General features: G+C 65.7%; 4 protein-coding genes across 4 annotated transcripts in view; 3 read left to right on the top strand and 1 right to left on the bottom strand.

Annotated features, from left to right (window-relative positions):
- MNEG_4551 (multidrug/pheromone exporter, MDR family, ABC transporter family) overlaps window positions 1-992 on the top strand; it is a gene marked incomplete at both ends in the record, with an annotated part of 2,547 nt that extends 1,555 nt beyond the window's left edge. The window contains 3 exons of the mRNA XM_014046977.1: window positions 175-269; window positions 519-543; window positions 813-992. Coding sequence (XP_013902431.1) covers window positions 175-269; window positions 519-543; window positions 813-992 — 300 coding nt within the window. The remainder of the gene's footprint in view (window positions 1-174; window positions 270-518; window positions 544-812) is intronic.
- Window positions 993-4,237: 3,245 nt separating this feature from the next.
- MNEG_4550 (hypothetical protein) lies at window positions 4,238-6,879 on the top strand (the record flags this gene model as incomplete). The annotated part of the gene is made up of 5 exons (XM_014046976.1): window positions 4,238-5,180; window positions 5,496-5,551; window positions 5,851-5,952; window positions 6,215-6,335; window positions 6,584-6,879. 5 exons carry the CDS (start codon window positions 4,238-4,240, stop codon window positions 6,877-6,879), a joined length of 1,518 nt encoding a protein of 505 aa, XP_013902430.1.
- A 1,846-nt stretch (window positions 6,880-8,725) lies between these two features.
- On the bottom strand, window positions 8,726-9,211 carry MNEG_4549 (hypothetical protein; the record flags this gene model as incomplete). The annotated part of the gene is made up of 2 exons (XM_014046975.1): window positions 8,726-8,881; window positions 9,143-9,211. The coding sequence occupies 2 exons, from the start codon at window positions 9,209-9,211 to the stop codon at window positions 8,726-8,728; spliced, it is 225 nt and encodes a 74-aa protein (XP_013902429.1).
- A 2,290-nt stretch (window positions 9,212-11,501) lies between these two features.
- MNEG_4548 (WD repeat-containing protein 91) overlaps window positions 11,502-15,177 on the top strand; it is a gene marked incomplete at both ends in the record, with an annotated part of 5,237 nt that continues 1,561 nt past the window's right edge. Inside the window, 6 exons of the mRNA XM_014046974.1 lie at window positions 11,502-11,594; window positions 11,856-11,974; window positions 12,337-12,445; window positions 12,858-12,977; window positions 13,189-14,349; window positions 14,672-14,781. Coding sequence (XP_013902428.1) covers window positions 11,502-11,594; window positions 11,856-11,974; window positions 12,337-12,445; window positions 12,858-12,977; window positions 13,189-14,349; window positions 14,672-14,781 — 1,712 coding nt within the window. The remainder of the gene's footprint in view (window positions 11,595-11,855; window positions 11,975-12,336; window positions 12,446-12,857; window positions 12,978-13,188; window positions 14,350-14,671; window positions 14,782-15,177) is intronic.

The following is a 15,177-nucleotide window of genomic DNA, read 5'->3' as shown; positions in this document are numbered from 1 at the left end:
CACACACACATACACATATACACATATACACATATACACACACACACAAATGCACGCACACGCGTGGGCATGCTTGCGCGCACGCACGCGCACACACGCAAATCACAGTTGCAACCTGCCCAATAAACACAAGCGCCTCGCTACTCAGCCCCCCACCCTCCACCCCCCCCCCAGGCCACCAGCGCCCTGGACTCTGCCAGTGAGAGGGCGGTGCAGGACGCACTCGACCGCATCAGCGTGGGACGCACCACAGTCGTCGTCGCACACAGGTGGAGTGCACTAAAGTTCTTGTGTTTACCCCCGCCGAGCTTGGACAGGACAGGGCTGCTTTCGCTTGCGCAAGCGCCCGCTGCGGGGTTGCGCGCAGGCGGCCCGCGCCCTCTCCCGCCGCTCGGTGCCGCCTGGGGGCCATCGCGCCTGCGCAGCTCGCGTTGAGAACGCACATGCACAGCCGGCGTGCTGACGCGTCCGCCCCTCGCGTCCTTGCCTCCCTTCCGCCGTGCCCCACCCAAACGCAGGCTCTCCACCATCCGCAACGCAGACGTGAGCGCGCGCACGCTACGGCCAAAGTGCTCTACCGCGCGCCGCGTCCACTGCCGATGCCCGCGCTTCTGCTGCATACGCACTTGCATATGTGTCCAGGGCTGCCGCGTTTTTCGTAGGACCTGTGTTCATTGAGAGAACCCCTGCAGCTCCTCCTAAGCCCCATTCAGCAAGGCGCTGATACCCGCGCCCGCAATCAAGCTCATGCCGACCTCCAACCGCCACCAACTGTTTCTTCAACCGCCTCCCAACCGCCTAACCGCCGCCAGGTCATCGCTGTTGTGTTCCGCGGGGTCATCCTGGAGCAGGGCACGCACGACGAGCTCATGGCTCTGCCCAACGGCGGCTACGCGCGCCTGGTGGCCGCGCAGTCGCGCCCCGCGGCGAACGGCGGCGGCAGCAGGGGCGGCGCCGCCAGCGGCGGCGGCAAGGACGCCGCGGCGGCATGAGCGGGCGATGAGGGGAGGATCGTAGCTCGCGTGTGTCTTGGGGCGGCGCCGCGCTCCCCTGCATAGCTGAGGGATCATGCGGGGCGCGGGGCCGGCCCAGCGCAGGCGGGCTCTGGGCGGAGATGGCTGCCAGCTCGTGCTGCAGGCACGGCTGTGTTTCGTTTGGGGTTTTTGGGGGGGAAGGGGGGCAATTTTTTTGTGCGCACCGGAGGGCAGGCCGAGGCGGCTTTGTTGAGCGGGCCGCCTGCTTGCCCTTTTTGTCGTCCTTAAGCATGCTAGCATGCTCATAGTCATTGCCCCAGGCGCACACTGTGCCGACCACACGCACAGCCACTTGCCGTGCCCCGGCGCCGCTGCGGACTTGGCACTTCCCCTTTCTTGCGATCTCCACGCATCGCCCAGCTCATTCGTGATGTTTTCTGGGGCCGGGCCGCGGGGCCCTCCGGCAAAGCGCAAGATTCCTGAGTCAACATGCACCGCGGCTCTGGGTTTTTTTTGGCCCAAAACTACGACTGCGGCGCGGCTGGCCGCACCTGCTGACTGGTGTGCCGGCGGCGGCTGCGTTTTCCAAGCCAAGCCCGTGGCTGCCGCGCGGGCCTAGGGATGGGTGGGGGAACAGACGCGACGTCGCACCAACCATGTATCAAGATCGAGTTTCTGGGGCGGAGTTTCTGGGGGTTTCGGTCGCTGCGGCTTCAAGCCACGCGCGACAACAGGTGTGCGGGGCGCATGTCCAGGGTTGCTCGAAGCCAGTCGGCAACCCCCAAAGCTTTGCACGACACTCGAACTTTTTGCGGCATGGCGTGTGCAAGACCCCTGCGCGTTTGCGCGGGCGGGCGACACCGCTCTGCATGATTCTGGGCGCCAGCGGCTGTCCCCCCCGAAGAACTTGAGCTGCATTCACACCCTCTGAGGCGGTCCCGACGCGCCAAGAGGCGCCCGCATGCCTCGCGCGCCATATGTGATTGCTCGGTATCTGTCTTGCGATATCTGTAAAACCCAGGGTGCAACACGATCGACGTCACAGGCTCAGCAGGCTGGGCCGTGGCAGGAATGGTGGCCGGGCGCCCCTCCGTCATCCGACCGACGCCGCTCAACTCTGCTCGTGTTGCAAAGCAGGAACCGGTTACTGTCTGGATGAGGGGGCGGTCGCTCCCACGCGCAGCCGAGCGGTGTGTGCAGCCGACCGCGCTTTGGCCGACGCTGCTTTCCTGTTGGCGCAGGGCGGGCACACCGCGCAGGGTTCGCCGACCTCTGGCCGACGCTGTTGTACTAGATTTACTTGACACGTCCTAGCCGAGGGCGGCGAGCCTCACCAATGGGCCGGTTGACCGCTGGTCCTCTTTCATCTTAGAATTGCCGTCACTGCACCCTGTCTCAAGAAATGTTCAGGTACTGAGGTGCGCTACGCGACAAAGCGCGCCTACCGCGTGGCATTTTGAGCTTGAATATCACAAGCTGCGCAAATTTTGAATCCGCAGGGCCACAAAAGCTTCGAGCAGGTGGTTCGAGCCTCCTGCGCGTCCGTTGCGCATCGACACACTTCAGCCGCTGCGTGACGGCCCTCCACCTGCAATCGATGTTTTAGCTGGCATTGAATATCAAGCGACACAGCTTACCACGCGTTTCGCGTCGTCGAGCACGAAGTTCAAATTAGATCACTCGTTGTCAACCTGGGGAACGCGCTGACATCTCGAGAAGGGAAATGAGCGCTCGAACGCCTACCAGGAAGGCGGCGGCGGGCAGGGCTACCGCGTCCGCGCCTGTGGAAAAGGGTGAGCGCAACCGCACGGACAACATCAACACAGCATGCCGCGGCACGCAGACATTTGCAGGATGGCTGTGGGCGTCTGCCCTCAGATTTTGCATGTCTAGAAGTGCGGCCTCGTCTCCTGATATGAGCGCGTATGCGTTGCTTACCACCGCTCGACACCCGCCCTTTGCCCGTGCTTGCCCTCGGCTGGTGCCGGCGCCGCCGCCCCCGACGCGCCAGGGCCGGCGTGGGAGAAATGGAAGCACGTGTACACCGGGCGCGAGCTGCGGCAGAGGGTTGACGGCCAGGAGCGCGTCGGTGTAATCCTGCACAGCGTGAGCGGCGTCCGACAGGGGGGGTTCGCCAAACACCGGCAGTGGCGCAGCGGCGGCGCGGGGTTTGCCCTGCCGGGGTGGGCAAGGTTGGGGGAGGCGGGCAAGGCGAAATCTGCGCGTGACGCTGGCGGTGTGACCCGGCCGCTCGGATTGTCTGTGCCCACCAGTCCTGTGCAAACCCTTGCCGTCTCCCCACCCACGCGCCTGACTTCCGTGCAACAAACAGTGCGCGTGCGTGCTCGCACACAAGCACGCGCGCGCACGCACGTATACACGCACGCACGCACGCACGCACACTCACTCACACTTCGAACACACCCACAAATATACTCACACATGCACGCACGCACACACACACCCGTGGATGAACACACGCGCACACACACACACACACACACACACACACACACATACACACAAACAAACGTACGCCCACACCAATACACACCCACAGCTGCAATCCGTCGCCACATGGGACCCAAACCAGCACAGCGACTTCGACCGCTACACGGTGAGGAGGGAGGGGGGGCCCTCGGCGGTGCGGCACGGCCACACTTGCGCCGCACGCGTCGGCGCCCGTAGCCCATGCCGGCGCCTGCCTTTTCCGGCGCCAGCCAAACGCGTCCCCGCGCGGCCGCTGGCCCCGCGACCTTTCGCCGCAAACCGCGCGCTGAGGCCCGCAGGCCGCGTGGCTCCAGCCGGACGGGTCATGGCTGTACCCCGATAAGTACATGGACAGCGCGCAGGAGGCGCTGAGGTGGCGCGAGGTTGAGGGCATGCTACAGGACAGATTCGTGGACCATCCCAAGCTGCCCGGGGGCTTGAGGCACCTGGTGCTGCCGCTGCAGGAGGTGGGGGCTGTGGTGTGTGCGTGTTTGTGCGAAGAGGGGGTGTGTGGGAGAAAGGGTGTGTGTGGAAATGTGTGTTGTGTATGTGGTGTGTGTGTGTGTGTGTTTTGTGTGTCTGTGTGTGTGCCAGGTCAGCACTGAGAGAGCCATCCTTGAGCCAGGCAGGGTAGCCAGGCATGAGCCGCAAACTTTGTGATATTTGACCTCGGGACCGACCGCATCCGCTTGTGAGGCAGCACACGTATGAGCGTGGTACACGACACCCTGCCATCGTGTCCGCAAAGGGGCCCGCACGCAACTGCTTCCCCCATGGGCCACCTGCTCCGCCTCGCCTCCGCGCAGAACAACTGGCAGCCGCTGCCGCCGGAGCGCCAGCGCGAGTGCGAGGCCGCGGCCGAGGCGGCGCGGCAGCGCATAGACGCGGCGGTCCAGAGCAGCAAGAGACTCCGCGCCGCCGAGCTCGCGGCCTCGCGCCGCGCGGCGCGCGCGCGGGAGCGGCCGCTGGAAGGCGAGGAGGCGCCGGCGGCGGGGCGCGGCGGGCGAGGGCGGGGGCGGGCGGGGCCAGGGGGGCGGGTGATCAGCGCGTCGATGGCGATATACACAAAGGGCTCGGAGCCTGTATATGATGATGAGGAGGAGATCGCCGACAGCGACGACGAGGGCCCCTCGGAGCGGCCGAAAAAGAAGGCTAGGGGCGCTGCAGGTGGCTCAGCAGCGGCGGCGGCTGCGACGGCTGGAGTGGCGAAGGGGCAGAAGGACAAGGGGGCGGCCGCGGCCAAGGAGAAGGGGTCCGCGGGGCCGGCAGGCAAGGGGGCCGGCGCGGCTGCGAAGGGCAAGGCTGCAGCGGCCGACGGGAGGCAGCCTGCCAAGGCGGCGGCGGCGCCGGCTGCGGCGGCGCCTGCGACGCCGAAAGGAAAAGCTTTGGCGACAGCGGCGCCTGCGACGCCAAAGGGCAAAGCAGCAGCGGCGGCGGCGGCTGCCAAGCAGACGCCGCGCGAGCAGAAGCTGCCGCAGCGGACGCCTACCAGAAGCGGCGGCGGCGCGGCGGAGGCGGGGCCGTCCGTCCCGGCCCGCGCCACGCGGGGCGCTAGCGGCAGCGCGGCCCCGGCGGCCGCCAAGCAACCGGCCAAGCAGCGGGCGCCGGCGGCCAAGGTGCCGGCCAAGCAGCAGGCGGCGGCGGCGGATGCGAAGGGCAGGGGCAAGGCGGGGCGGGCGGCGGAGCGGCCCCAGGGAAAGTATGTCGGGATCACAGGTGAGGGGCGGGGGGCATCAGGGAGACTGGGGCCGCTGCTCAGCCGTCCGAGACGGCAGCGGAGCTGCGTGCGACGCCCTGAGGCCCCTCCGCCGCTTGCCCCCGCCCCTAGGCGGAGCCCTGTGCATGCAGCCGGCCGCTCTCAGCCGACCAGCGCCGCGGCGCGCCCGCGCTGCCGCTCGGCCTTCAGATCCACCGCCCCCGCCGCCCCCTCACACACACGCGACAAGAGGCTGTGCCGCCATACCCGCCGCCAACTTGTACGCGTGACTGAGCCTGCCGTTCTTCCCCCTCTCCTCTGCCCGCCACCCCCAGGGCGCGTGTACCCCCCGTCCTCTGCATACCGCCAGGGGGACCTCCTCATTAGCCAGGTGTGTCCCCGAAGGGGGGGAGACCCGGGGGGTAGGGCCCGAAGCGAAGGGGAGGGGGGCGTGGTGGCTGTGGCGCTGCGGAGGGTCGGGGCAGCGTTGGCGGCCTGCACACGTGTTCTCGCTGCGCCCCGCGCCCAGGAGCGCCACCAAAATACACAAGCACAATCAGACACGCACGCGTGCGCACACGCACACACACACACACACACACACACACACACACACACACACACACACGACTCACACAAATACACACGAAGCACACATTTACGCTCTTTGTCCCCTCCCCCCCCCCTCAGTATGCTGACGAGGACCCTGATCCCGAGGCGGAGTTTGAGGTGGAGGCCGTCCTGGACGAGGCCACGGCCGGGCAGCACACGCTGTACCTCATAAAATGGAAGGTGAGGGGACAGGAGCCACGGGCCAGGAGCCAGCCACACACACCCATCCCATGCACGCAAAGAGCCCACAGGCTGTATGCCTGCTTCTGCACAATCCATCCCCCCGACACACACACACACACATACACACACACGCTTGTAGGCAAGTGCGGGTTGATAGGCTGCAATGGTATTAGGCGGCAGCCGCTTGGTTGGCAGCGTGAGCTGGTGTGAGCGCCCTCGCTGATCGAATGTTCTGTCCCCGGCGCCTCGGCGTCACCAGGGTTACGAGCTGGACACGGGTGACCTGGGTGACAACAAGGGCGGCTGGGAGCCGGCGGCCAACCTCTCGCGCGCGCTGATACGCGGCTGGCAGCGGCGGGACAAGTACCCTGGGTTCAACAGTGGGTGTCCGCCTGCTGGAGGGTTGGGGAGGCTGGTCCAGGGGGGCGCTTGCATGCGCGTTGGTGTGGGCAGGGAAGTGGCAGTGGACGTGTCGCATGTCCAGGCGAGCACCCAGTGAGCGCCACGGCCCCGCAGTGCTGCACGATACTCACACCCTGTTGCAGCTACGGCCGCCCAGGTCGTGTTCCCACACACAGCATCCTGCCCGTACGCGCGCGTTCGCCCGCTCGCGCCTCGCGCCACACAGGGGTCAAGCAGGCGGCCGCGAACGCGGCGCTGCTCAAGGCGGCCTGGTTGGACGAGCTGCCGGTGCCGGGAGAAGGCGGCGGCGACAGCAGCAGCGACGAGGAGGAGGAGGAGGAGGAGGAGGAGGAGGAGGGGAGTGAGGAGGAGCAGCAGGAGGGCGGCAGTGAGGAGGAGGGGGCGGAGGAGGAGGGCGGCGGCAGCGGCAGCGATGAGGAGGAGGAGGAGGAGGAGGCACACTCCAGCTCGGATGAGGACGGCGGCGGCAGCGACAGCGGCGGCGGCAGCGAGTCTGAATGAGGGCGCGGCGCGGCAGCCATCGCACTGTGGCTGCCCAGGGCTGTCGCCGTGGTGCTTTGTCAAACGTCTGACAGCTTCGGGGCTGCGTCAGGCGGTGTGGTGTATGCCGCAACTGACGCCGCCTATTCTGAGCATGTGCTGGCTTGTGTGTCTTTTTGGCAGGGCAGACGGCAGGTTTGGGATCTGCATGCCTGTGTGCTGGATGTGTTGTTGTAGTTGTGTGTTACGGAAAGCAGGTGCCGTGTTGCGCTCTGGTGTTGTGCAATCTGAGGCTGAGTCACGCTGCTGGTTTTGGCTGCTGATGCTTCTGAGAGTGACCGAAGGCGCTCGAGCAGGCAGAGGCATGCGAGGCAGCGAATTGTCCCAACATCAGTACCTTGCAATGTGTTTGACCGTGAGGGGGGGGGCATAAGGTAACGCGCGAGGCGGGGCGCGCGGGGACCGGCTGGAGGCGCAAACAGGTTGCGTGGGGTGAAACATTGCGCCAGGCGCGGTCAAGGCCCTGGCTTCTGCGTGCCATACGACCCGCCGCATGGCTTGTGCAGTACGGTAGCATACTAGACCCTGCTTGCACATTATGCTGCTTCTGCGTGAGCCCATGCAGAGCGCCTAGCGCTTGAGCAGCGTGGCGCACAGGCAGATGCTGACGGCCTGCGTGCTGCGGGGGTGTCCTCAGCGCGCAGCGTTGCCTTCCTGGAAGTGGCATTGTGGCGAGAAACTGGGTGAATGCAGCCAGGCGCATGCTGGGCGATTGACTTTGCCGGACGCGGTGACGCTACCTTGGGGGCGGCGTGGCAGGTTCTTGTGCTCAGCACGGGCAGAAGGGCTCAGGCGGTGGCTGGCATGCAGGGGCGCTTGGGTGGTGGGGATTGGAGGGCTTGCAACAGCTGTGAACGCAGGTCATGCAGTGAGCTCTCAGTTCTCTTGAGAGTGCCACTGGGATGGGTGCCATGGAGGATGACGTGAAAATGATGGAGCATGCCTGAAGGACGGGGTTCTGCGCAGGGCCTCCAGTCTGCAGCAATCGCAGGATTTTTGGGTTTGCGGCCTACAGGCGGGCGCAAACAACCGATCAGGTTGACCGAGTCACTGAAACCGGCTGCCGCCGCCAAGAGGCTACTGTACGCTCCTGCTGCTGGCGTCAGCTGTACACGACAGTGTTGCCCAACGGCAGTTGCAACTGTTGCAATTTCAGCGGTGCATCAGCAGTGCATCTAGCGGTCATCAATGGTGACCACGACGCCTGCCCGCTCAAAATCCGTCTTTAAAACAGCCAATGCATATGCGAGAAAGCAAGCCTTCATGCCACCGCGCGCCCTAGAGCCGAGGAAGAGAGGCAGCATCCCTCAAGCATCCTTGAAACGTCGCACATGCAGAGCCTTAAGCGAGCTCGGAGAGAGAGCAGCATGCGTGTCGACGGTCGCGCCGCCAAGCGGGCTCCCGGAGAAGCTCAAGCGCTGCAGCGGCACCGCCTGGGGGCTGCATGCGCACGCCTACCCGGACATCAAGGGTATCAACCGGCGCCAGCGTCGCTCCGAGGGGTCAGGCACATGGCGGCGGTGACGGCAGAAAGCAGTGCCCCAAAACGGGGCTACTCGCCGCGTGGGGCACAAGCGGACGCTCAGCAAGGCCAGGCCGCGGAGCGCAGACAAGCGCTGCGCGTGGGCGCCTGCACCCACCCACTCCAGCCTGATCGGCCCCGGCAGCGCAGCCCGCCCGTCCCACTGCCCGTCGCTGAACCAAGCGGCGGCGCGCCGCCTCTCAGTTTGCCATGCACAGACGCTGCAAGGCCCCTAAGCCAGCTGAGCTGGCATAGGGGCCCGCATGCTGCCACTGTTTTAAGATTTCACTTGCCCTTGGCGTCGAGGTTCTTGAGAATTGCCTTCACACCACCCTTCAGTTCCTGCACATCACGCTTCAGTATCTCAATGTCCTTGCTGAGCGTCTTCTCCGCAGCCGCGAGCTTGACCTCCAAACACTGCATCTCCGATATCATCATCTCCTGCAGGCCGCATTGGCATGAGTTGGAATGGGGGATCTCGTGTGGGCTGGGTTGAGTTGCAGCTCGCTGCAAGCTCCACGCGCAAGGTTGGAGCAGTTGCAGCACTGGTTTGGAGTTGGGCCGTTTCATTGGGCGCGTTCGTTGTAGCACGCTGCGCGTTGGTTGCTTAGATTTGTCTGGTTGCACGCATCGCTGGGTCCGTTCGCATGGTGCATCCCACTCCAGTCATCCAGGTTTCCAATCGCACCCAGTTCAACGCACCTTGACAGTGTTCAGTTGGGAGCGCTCGACATAAACAGCGCCGGCTGCTGCTGCGATTGCAATGGCCATTGCTGGCCCCCAAGTAACATATCCCTCAAGTTCTTTCATAAGCATGGCCCTCTCCTCCAGCCGGGGAGCCTTGCGCACCGCGTCGACAACCTCGGTAGTCAAGCGCCGGAGCGCCATCCTACGTCACCTGCGCAGAATCAGATTCATTTGATTGGACCAACAACCAGAAGCGTTCATAAAAAGTTTACGGCATGTCGCACCTGTTTGTGTGCCAACCAGAGGCCTTGCCTGGCGTGCGCACTGACTTCTGTGCGCTTCGGTTATGCTCCGTGTAAATGCAAGTTGAATAAACGAACGCGTAGGTCGCGATCACCAAAGGCGCTGCATGCGACGCGACGCGAGCTGGGCAGCTTTGCGTATGTGGGGTGCGTGCGTTTGTGTATAGCCAGTATTGTGGTTTATTCCGCAAAAACAAACAATGCGGATGAGCTTCCACCACTAGCAAATTCAACAGCGCAGGGAAACACACCGACAAACGTTTAGTCAACAGCAGCTACGGTATGGTAATGGAAGATGGGCAGGTTTAGGCCACCTGTCAGGCTAGTGGGACAGACTGCTTGGCATACCCTGCATCCTGGCGGGGGAGGGGCGCTGCAAAAACATTGCTGCCACACTCGCCTAAGAAGCAATAGACTGCACTGCTGTTAGTTGTTCACTCCAGCTCTGAACCCAGGCACTGCTGTGACCCAGCCGCCCCTCAGCTGCTCTGCACCAAAGCTTTTGCAGCCAGCTTTTTACAATATCTCTGCCACTCAATGCCGGTGCTTTAGCGGGATGCCACTTTCTCTTGGGGGCCTGCGTGTGCTTGCGCCGCCGCCGCCGCCGCCGCCGCCGCTGCTGCTGCTGCTGCAAACTGCTGCAGGGGACCACTGAGGGGCTGCCAATTTGTGTGTCTCGCCCCCTTTCATACACCTCGGCTGGGCTTACGCTGCCAGGCACGCCCTGCTGGTGGCCCGCGCGCCAAGCAGCCTTGCTGCCTCCCAATGGCCTCCAAGCAAGGTTTTAAAGCGCGCTTCCCACAATTGCCCTTCTCGGTTGTTGGGTTCATGTGTGGCATCCATTATGGCACAGCACTTTTGAGAGTGCAGCAGCGCTAGGCCGCCGCATGGCGCTCAGACGCGTCGGCTGCTCAGGGCCGCGGCCTGGATGCCTCAGCACTGGCTGCAGAGCTGGCGCATGCCCGGCTATACCTAGGCCTGATCGTTGGCGGCGTTGCGGATGGTGCGTGCTGCTGCTGTTTGCTGCTCGACACGCACAGCGGACTCGCTGGCAGTGGGGTCTGAAATCCACCAGGTTGTGCGTGCAAAGCGCAGCGGCGGCGGCCAGATGGCGCGGCAGCTGCTGCCGTGGCAGCGGAGGTGGAGCAGCTGCTTATGCGTGCAAATGGCCCGCACAGTGTGCAGGGCCCTCAGCAGTAATTCATGGCGGCACTGCGGCAGCAGTTGGATGGAGCAACCCAGGCATGCAGCAGCGGGTAAAATCAGCCGTCACTTTTGCTGACCAGCGCTACACTTGTGCGTGGGTCAATGCGGTCGGAGAGCAGCAGGGACGCCGCGACCGCGACCGCGGCGGTCAAGGCCAAGCTCCAGGGCCCAGCGGCGACGGCGGGCGTCCGCCAGCAGTTGGGAGGGTGGGCAACCCGCCCATGGGACCACGCGCTGGCCAACCGGGCTGCGCGGGCCATCCAGCAGGATGGTGGTGCTTGTGCGGAGCACGCGGCTTCCTTTGCCGCTGGTGATGCTCATTAGTTTGAACATAGGTTATGAGCAAACACAGGTCATGAGGTTACTGTTGCCATGCGGCATGATGAAGAGTCTGGATTCTGCCTGCTGCTTACCCACATACTCTTACTTGTGGAGTATGGTAGCTCACTCACACCGGGCATGCACAGTATGATGATCGTGCTTGAGCTCGTGAGGGCACCAGCAGCCGGAGATGACTCAGCTGACTCATTCCTGTGACCAGGCAACGGTGGATGATTAGCTCAGTGCCTTGTTACAAAATTGGCACACGCAAGGTGGCTTGATACCTTCTGTAGACGTGATCATCAAGACATACATGAGCTCGTAGATCAGTTCTATGAGTATACAAGACTTACGGCAGAACTCGAATATCATTGTCGGTACACACGATCGTACTGTTTACTGAAGCGCAGCGAGTCACCGCCGACGCGTCGCTCCGGCACAGGCGGGACGGCGCGTCCGACGCTGCACGCGCCCACCCCAAGCCGCTGCACGCCCGTCGCTATTGCGCCCCGCGGGCGCAGCGCCGCGGGGCAGCACGCAGCCCCATGGATGCGCTGCCGTACGTGGACACCCTGGTGAAGGAATACCTCGCTTTCCGCGGCTTCACGCGCGCCCTCGCTTCGTTCAATGCAGAGCTGGTGCGCCTCGCCCCTCCCTCCGCCGTGGTCGGCAAACAGCATCCGGGCGTCAGGGCAGGCCCCGCCCTATCGCGCCGACTGCTTCCAGGGATGGCAGCTGCCGGCTGCGACGCTCCGAATCGCCGCTGCAAGCCTGCTATAGACCCCGTTTTTCCCACCCACATGCTGCTGCAGCATCCAACGAACACACCCATCCTCCGCCTTCGCCTCCTGCGCCTGTCCCCCGGCCCTGCTTCCCCCCCTCAACACCGCGTTCCGCAGGCGTCCGACAGCGGCTGCGGGCTGCAGGCGGAGGCGCTGGTGGGGCTCGTGTTTGGGCAGCTGCTGCCCTCACTGGACACGGCCGGCCTGATCGACCTGCTCGACTTCCTGCAGACCACGTGAGATCCAGGATCTCTCGAGACGGGATGGGGGATCTGAGGTCATAGAACGCACATAAACAAGGATGCAGCAGTTGCGGCTGCATGCGAACAAATCTGCGAGAGCGGGCAGCTGTGCTCGAACAGCGGCCTTGTGCGCGCTTCAACGCACCCGCCGCTGCCAGCGCGCGCCGGGCCTGGTGGCCGCGGCTCGCTCTGTATCGCGCGTTGTGGGGCGACCCCGCGGCCGCGCGCTTCTCAGAGGTCTCGGTGTCAGGCGGGGTTGGATCGGCCCCTGCGGCTGAGCAGCCGCCAGTGAGCCCCCCACACAGGAGAATTGGCCAAACCACGGGGAACATGACTCCCCCCGCCCACACACACAGGCTGTACTCGCGCCTTGACGCGCGCCACGACGCGACAGTGCGCTGCGTCGAGGCGGCGCTGCTGCGCGCGCTGCTGGTCACGGCGGTGCGGCAGCGGCGCCCCGACAAGGTGCGGGGCGGGCCAGCCAGGGTGTGTGCGTCCAGACGGGGCGATCGCGCGCTGGCCGCGCCCGCAGCGCAGCAAGAGTGGGCCGAGCCGCGACGCAGCGAGCGGCAGCTCCGGCTTTGGCTTTGGCGCGGTTTCCACACCCTCAAATCGTGTGCGGTGGGCCTCAGCCAGGCACCCTCGCGCGATTCATTCGTCGAACCCGCCCTCCCGCACGTGCACGGCAGCGCGAAGCTCCCAACGCTCCCCCGACCCCTTTGGCTTCAGGAGGGTTGGTGCAGCCCCTCCGCATCCTGATCAAACACTGACCCCCCTTAAAACGCGCGCCCCTCTGCCACTGGTTCAGTCGAACCCCCAAACCCTGGAACCTAACTCCGAAATGGCCAACAAGCCCCACCCCCACCGCTCACCCCAGGTGTCTGATTTCTTCCAGGAGTATGGGGCCGGCCTGATGCGCGGCCCCGAGGCGGAGGCGTGGGCGCCCTGGTTCGCCCTGGCCTACCTGCCATCCCCTGAGAAGCACCCTGCCTTCCAGGTGTCGCATGCGCACCGAGCTGTTCCGCATCGCCTGGCTCACCGGGCTGATGGCGCCCTGTAGTCTCCAGGATTTCGGGTTGAAGGCGCGGCAGAGGCCAGGACAGGGGCTCCTGCCTTGCGGGACGAAGCAACCCCCGCGAATAACCGACAACTGACCATCGACCACGATTGCTTAGCAATCGCGCCCCCCCAATTCAAAATTCGATCAGGTGTACTTCACGCCCGAGTGGATGGCCACCCTGGCCCAGAGCCTCCGAAACTTCCTGTCGGAGGTTTTGCGCTGCGCGCCGCTCCCCGCGCTGCTGCGCTTCGACGCTGACCGGGCGGCACGGCTGGCGCTGCAGCAGCGCGCCGACGCGCTCGCGGCTGAGCTGGCGGCGGCGCGCACGCAGCTGGCGGAGGCGGCGCGGTGGCGGCGCGAGCGCGAGCAGGAGGCGGCGGCGGCGGCAGCGGCGATATCAGCGCAGCAGCAGCAACAGCAGCAGCAGCAGCAGCAGCAGCAGCAGCAGCAGCAGCAGCAGCAGCGAACCGGCGGCGACACTGACCACCAGGCAGCTGCGCAGTTTGCGTTTGCAGCCCCCGCGGCGCCCGCCCAGGCGCCGCCTTCCAGGCCGGTGGACGTGCCGTCGAGGCCGCTCGTCCCGGGCAGCAACGGCCCCGCATTTGAGGGCACCCGGGACGCGCAGGCGCCCGCGGCCGCAGCGGACGCCCCCGGCGGCGGCCGCCGCGGCGGCTCGGCGAGTGGCAGTGGCGGCGGCGACGGGGCGCGGGGCCGGCACGTGCGGGCGCCGAGCATCACGCTGGATGCAGGGGCCGCGATCGCCCAGCCGAGCACGGACGGGCTGGGCGGCGAGCAGCAGCAGCAGCAGCAGCAGCAGCAGGCCCCGCGGCCGGCGCCTGCGCCGCGGTCTTCACCGGGCAGCGCGCTGGCGGGCCTGTTGGCGACGTCGCCCCGCGCGGCGGGGCCGCTCTGGGAGGCAGCCGCCTCGAACACAGGCGGCGGCGGCGGCGGCCTTGGACGATCCCCTAGCAGCAGCGCCCGCCTTAACCCCGGCGCCCCGCGGCCCACCCGCCGCCCCAGCGACCTCGCCGCAGCGGCGGCCGCGGCGCCGCCCCCGGCGCCGCTGCCGCAGGCGCTGCTGCCGCGCGCCGGCGCGGGTGCAACCGCGGCGGCGACGCACCACAGCCCGTTGGTGGGGGGCGTGAGCTGCCTGGCTTGGTCGCCGCGCGGCGATAACGTGGCGGCAGGAGGCCGCGAGGGGCTGGTATCAATCTGGTCGGCGCCGGAGGCCGGCGCAGGCGCCAACGCGGCGCGACACGCGAGCTTGTCGTGCGGCACCGCGGTGTCGGCGCTCGCATGGGACGCGAGGGTGGGTCCGCAACTGCGAGCGAAATCGCATGATCATCGTTTTAATGTCAATACCGTTTCTTGCAGGGGTGTGCGCTTGCAACCACCTGCATGGCGCTACCCGAGGACCCGCACACGCACATGCGCAGTGCGCACACGCACACATGCCCGCACACGCGTGATGAGGCACGCATGTGCGCGCGTGCATGCACAAACTCCAGCAAGGCCCCACACTAATCGCCTCCCCCCGCCACGCACACACCCAACGCACACATCGACATGCCCGCCATTTCCACCGATGAGATATCCTCAAATCATGTAACCCCCCCAACCCCCCCCCCCAGGCTGACAAGGTGATGCTCATCGGCCTGCACGCCCCCAGCCACGACAGGCCCGGCCCCGTGCGCGTGTGGCACTGCGACACCCGGCGGACGCTCTCGGACGTGGCCGTCGGGTGAGACCCCTCCCCTCCCAACCTCCCAGGTTGCAAGGGGCCGCTGGGTCGGGTGGGCTGGGGACAATGGCTTCAACGGGGAGGCTCATGGTATTAATGGCCCAGGTTGTGGCAGCAGAGGGCGTCGCACGAGGTCTAAGGGACGTGCGGGGGCGCAGCAGTGGCCGCCACAGGGTAGGAAGCGCCCAGGACAGCGACACGCGCGCGGCGCCGTGCTTGCCCAACACGCCGCGACCACCACGCCCGGTTTGGCATCTGTGTCGAGGCCGATGCAACTTGCCACGCTCCCTGTTGAAACCTGCTCTACACCTTTGGTTTCTCCCAAATAATCTTGCATCCTTTGTTGAACCCTCACCTACAAATCACTGTCCTTTGGGTCCGCCACCTCCCCCACCC

This window comes from Monoraphidium neglectum, assembly GCF_000611645.1.
Source record: "Monoraphidium neglectum strain SAG 48.87 unplaced genomic scaffold scaffold00637, whole genome shotgun sequence".
In the NCBI taxonomy this organism is placed as follows: domain Eukaryota; kingdom Viridiplantae; phylum Chlorophyta; class Chlorophyceae; order Sphaeropleales; family Selenastraceae; genus Monoraphidium; species Monoraphidium neglectum.
The sequence above is the reverse complement of the archived record's forward strand: the minus strand, read 5'-3'. Positions and strand labels throughout refer to the sequence as shown.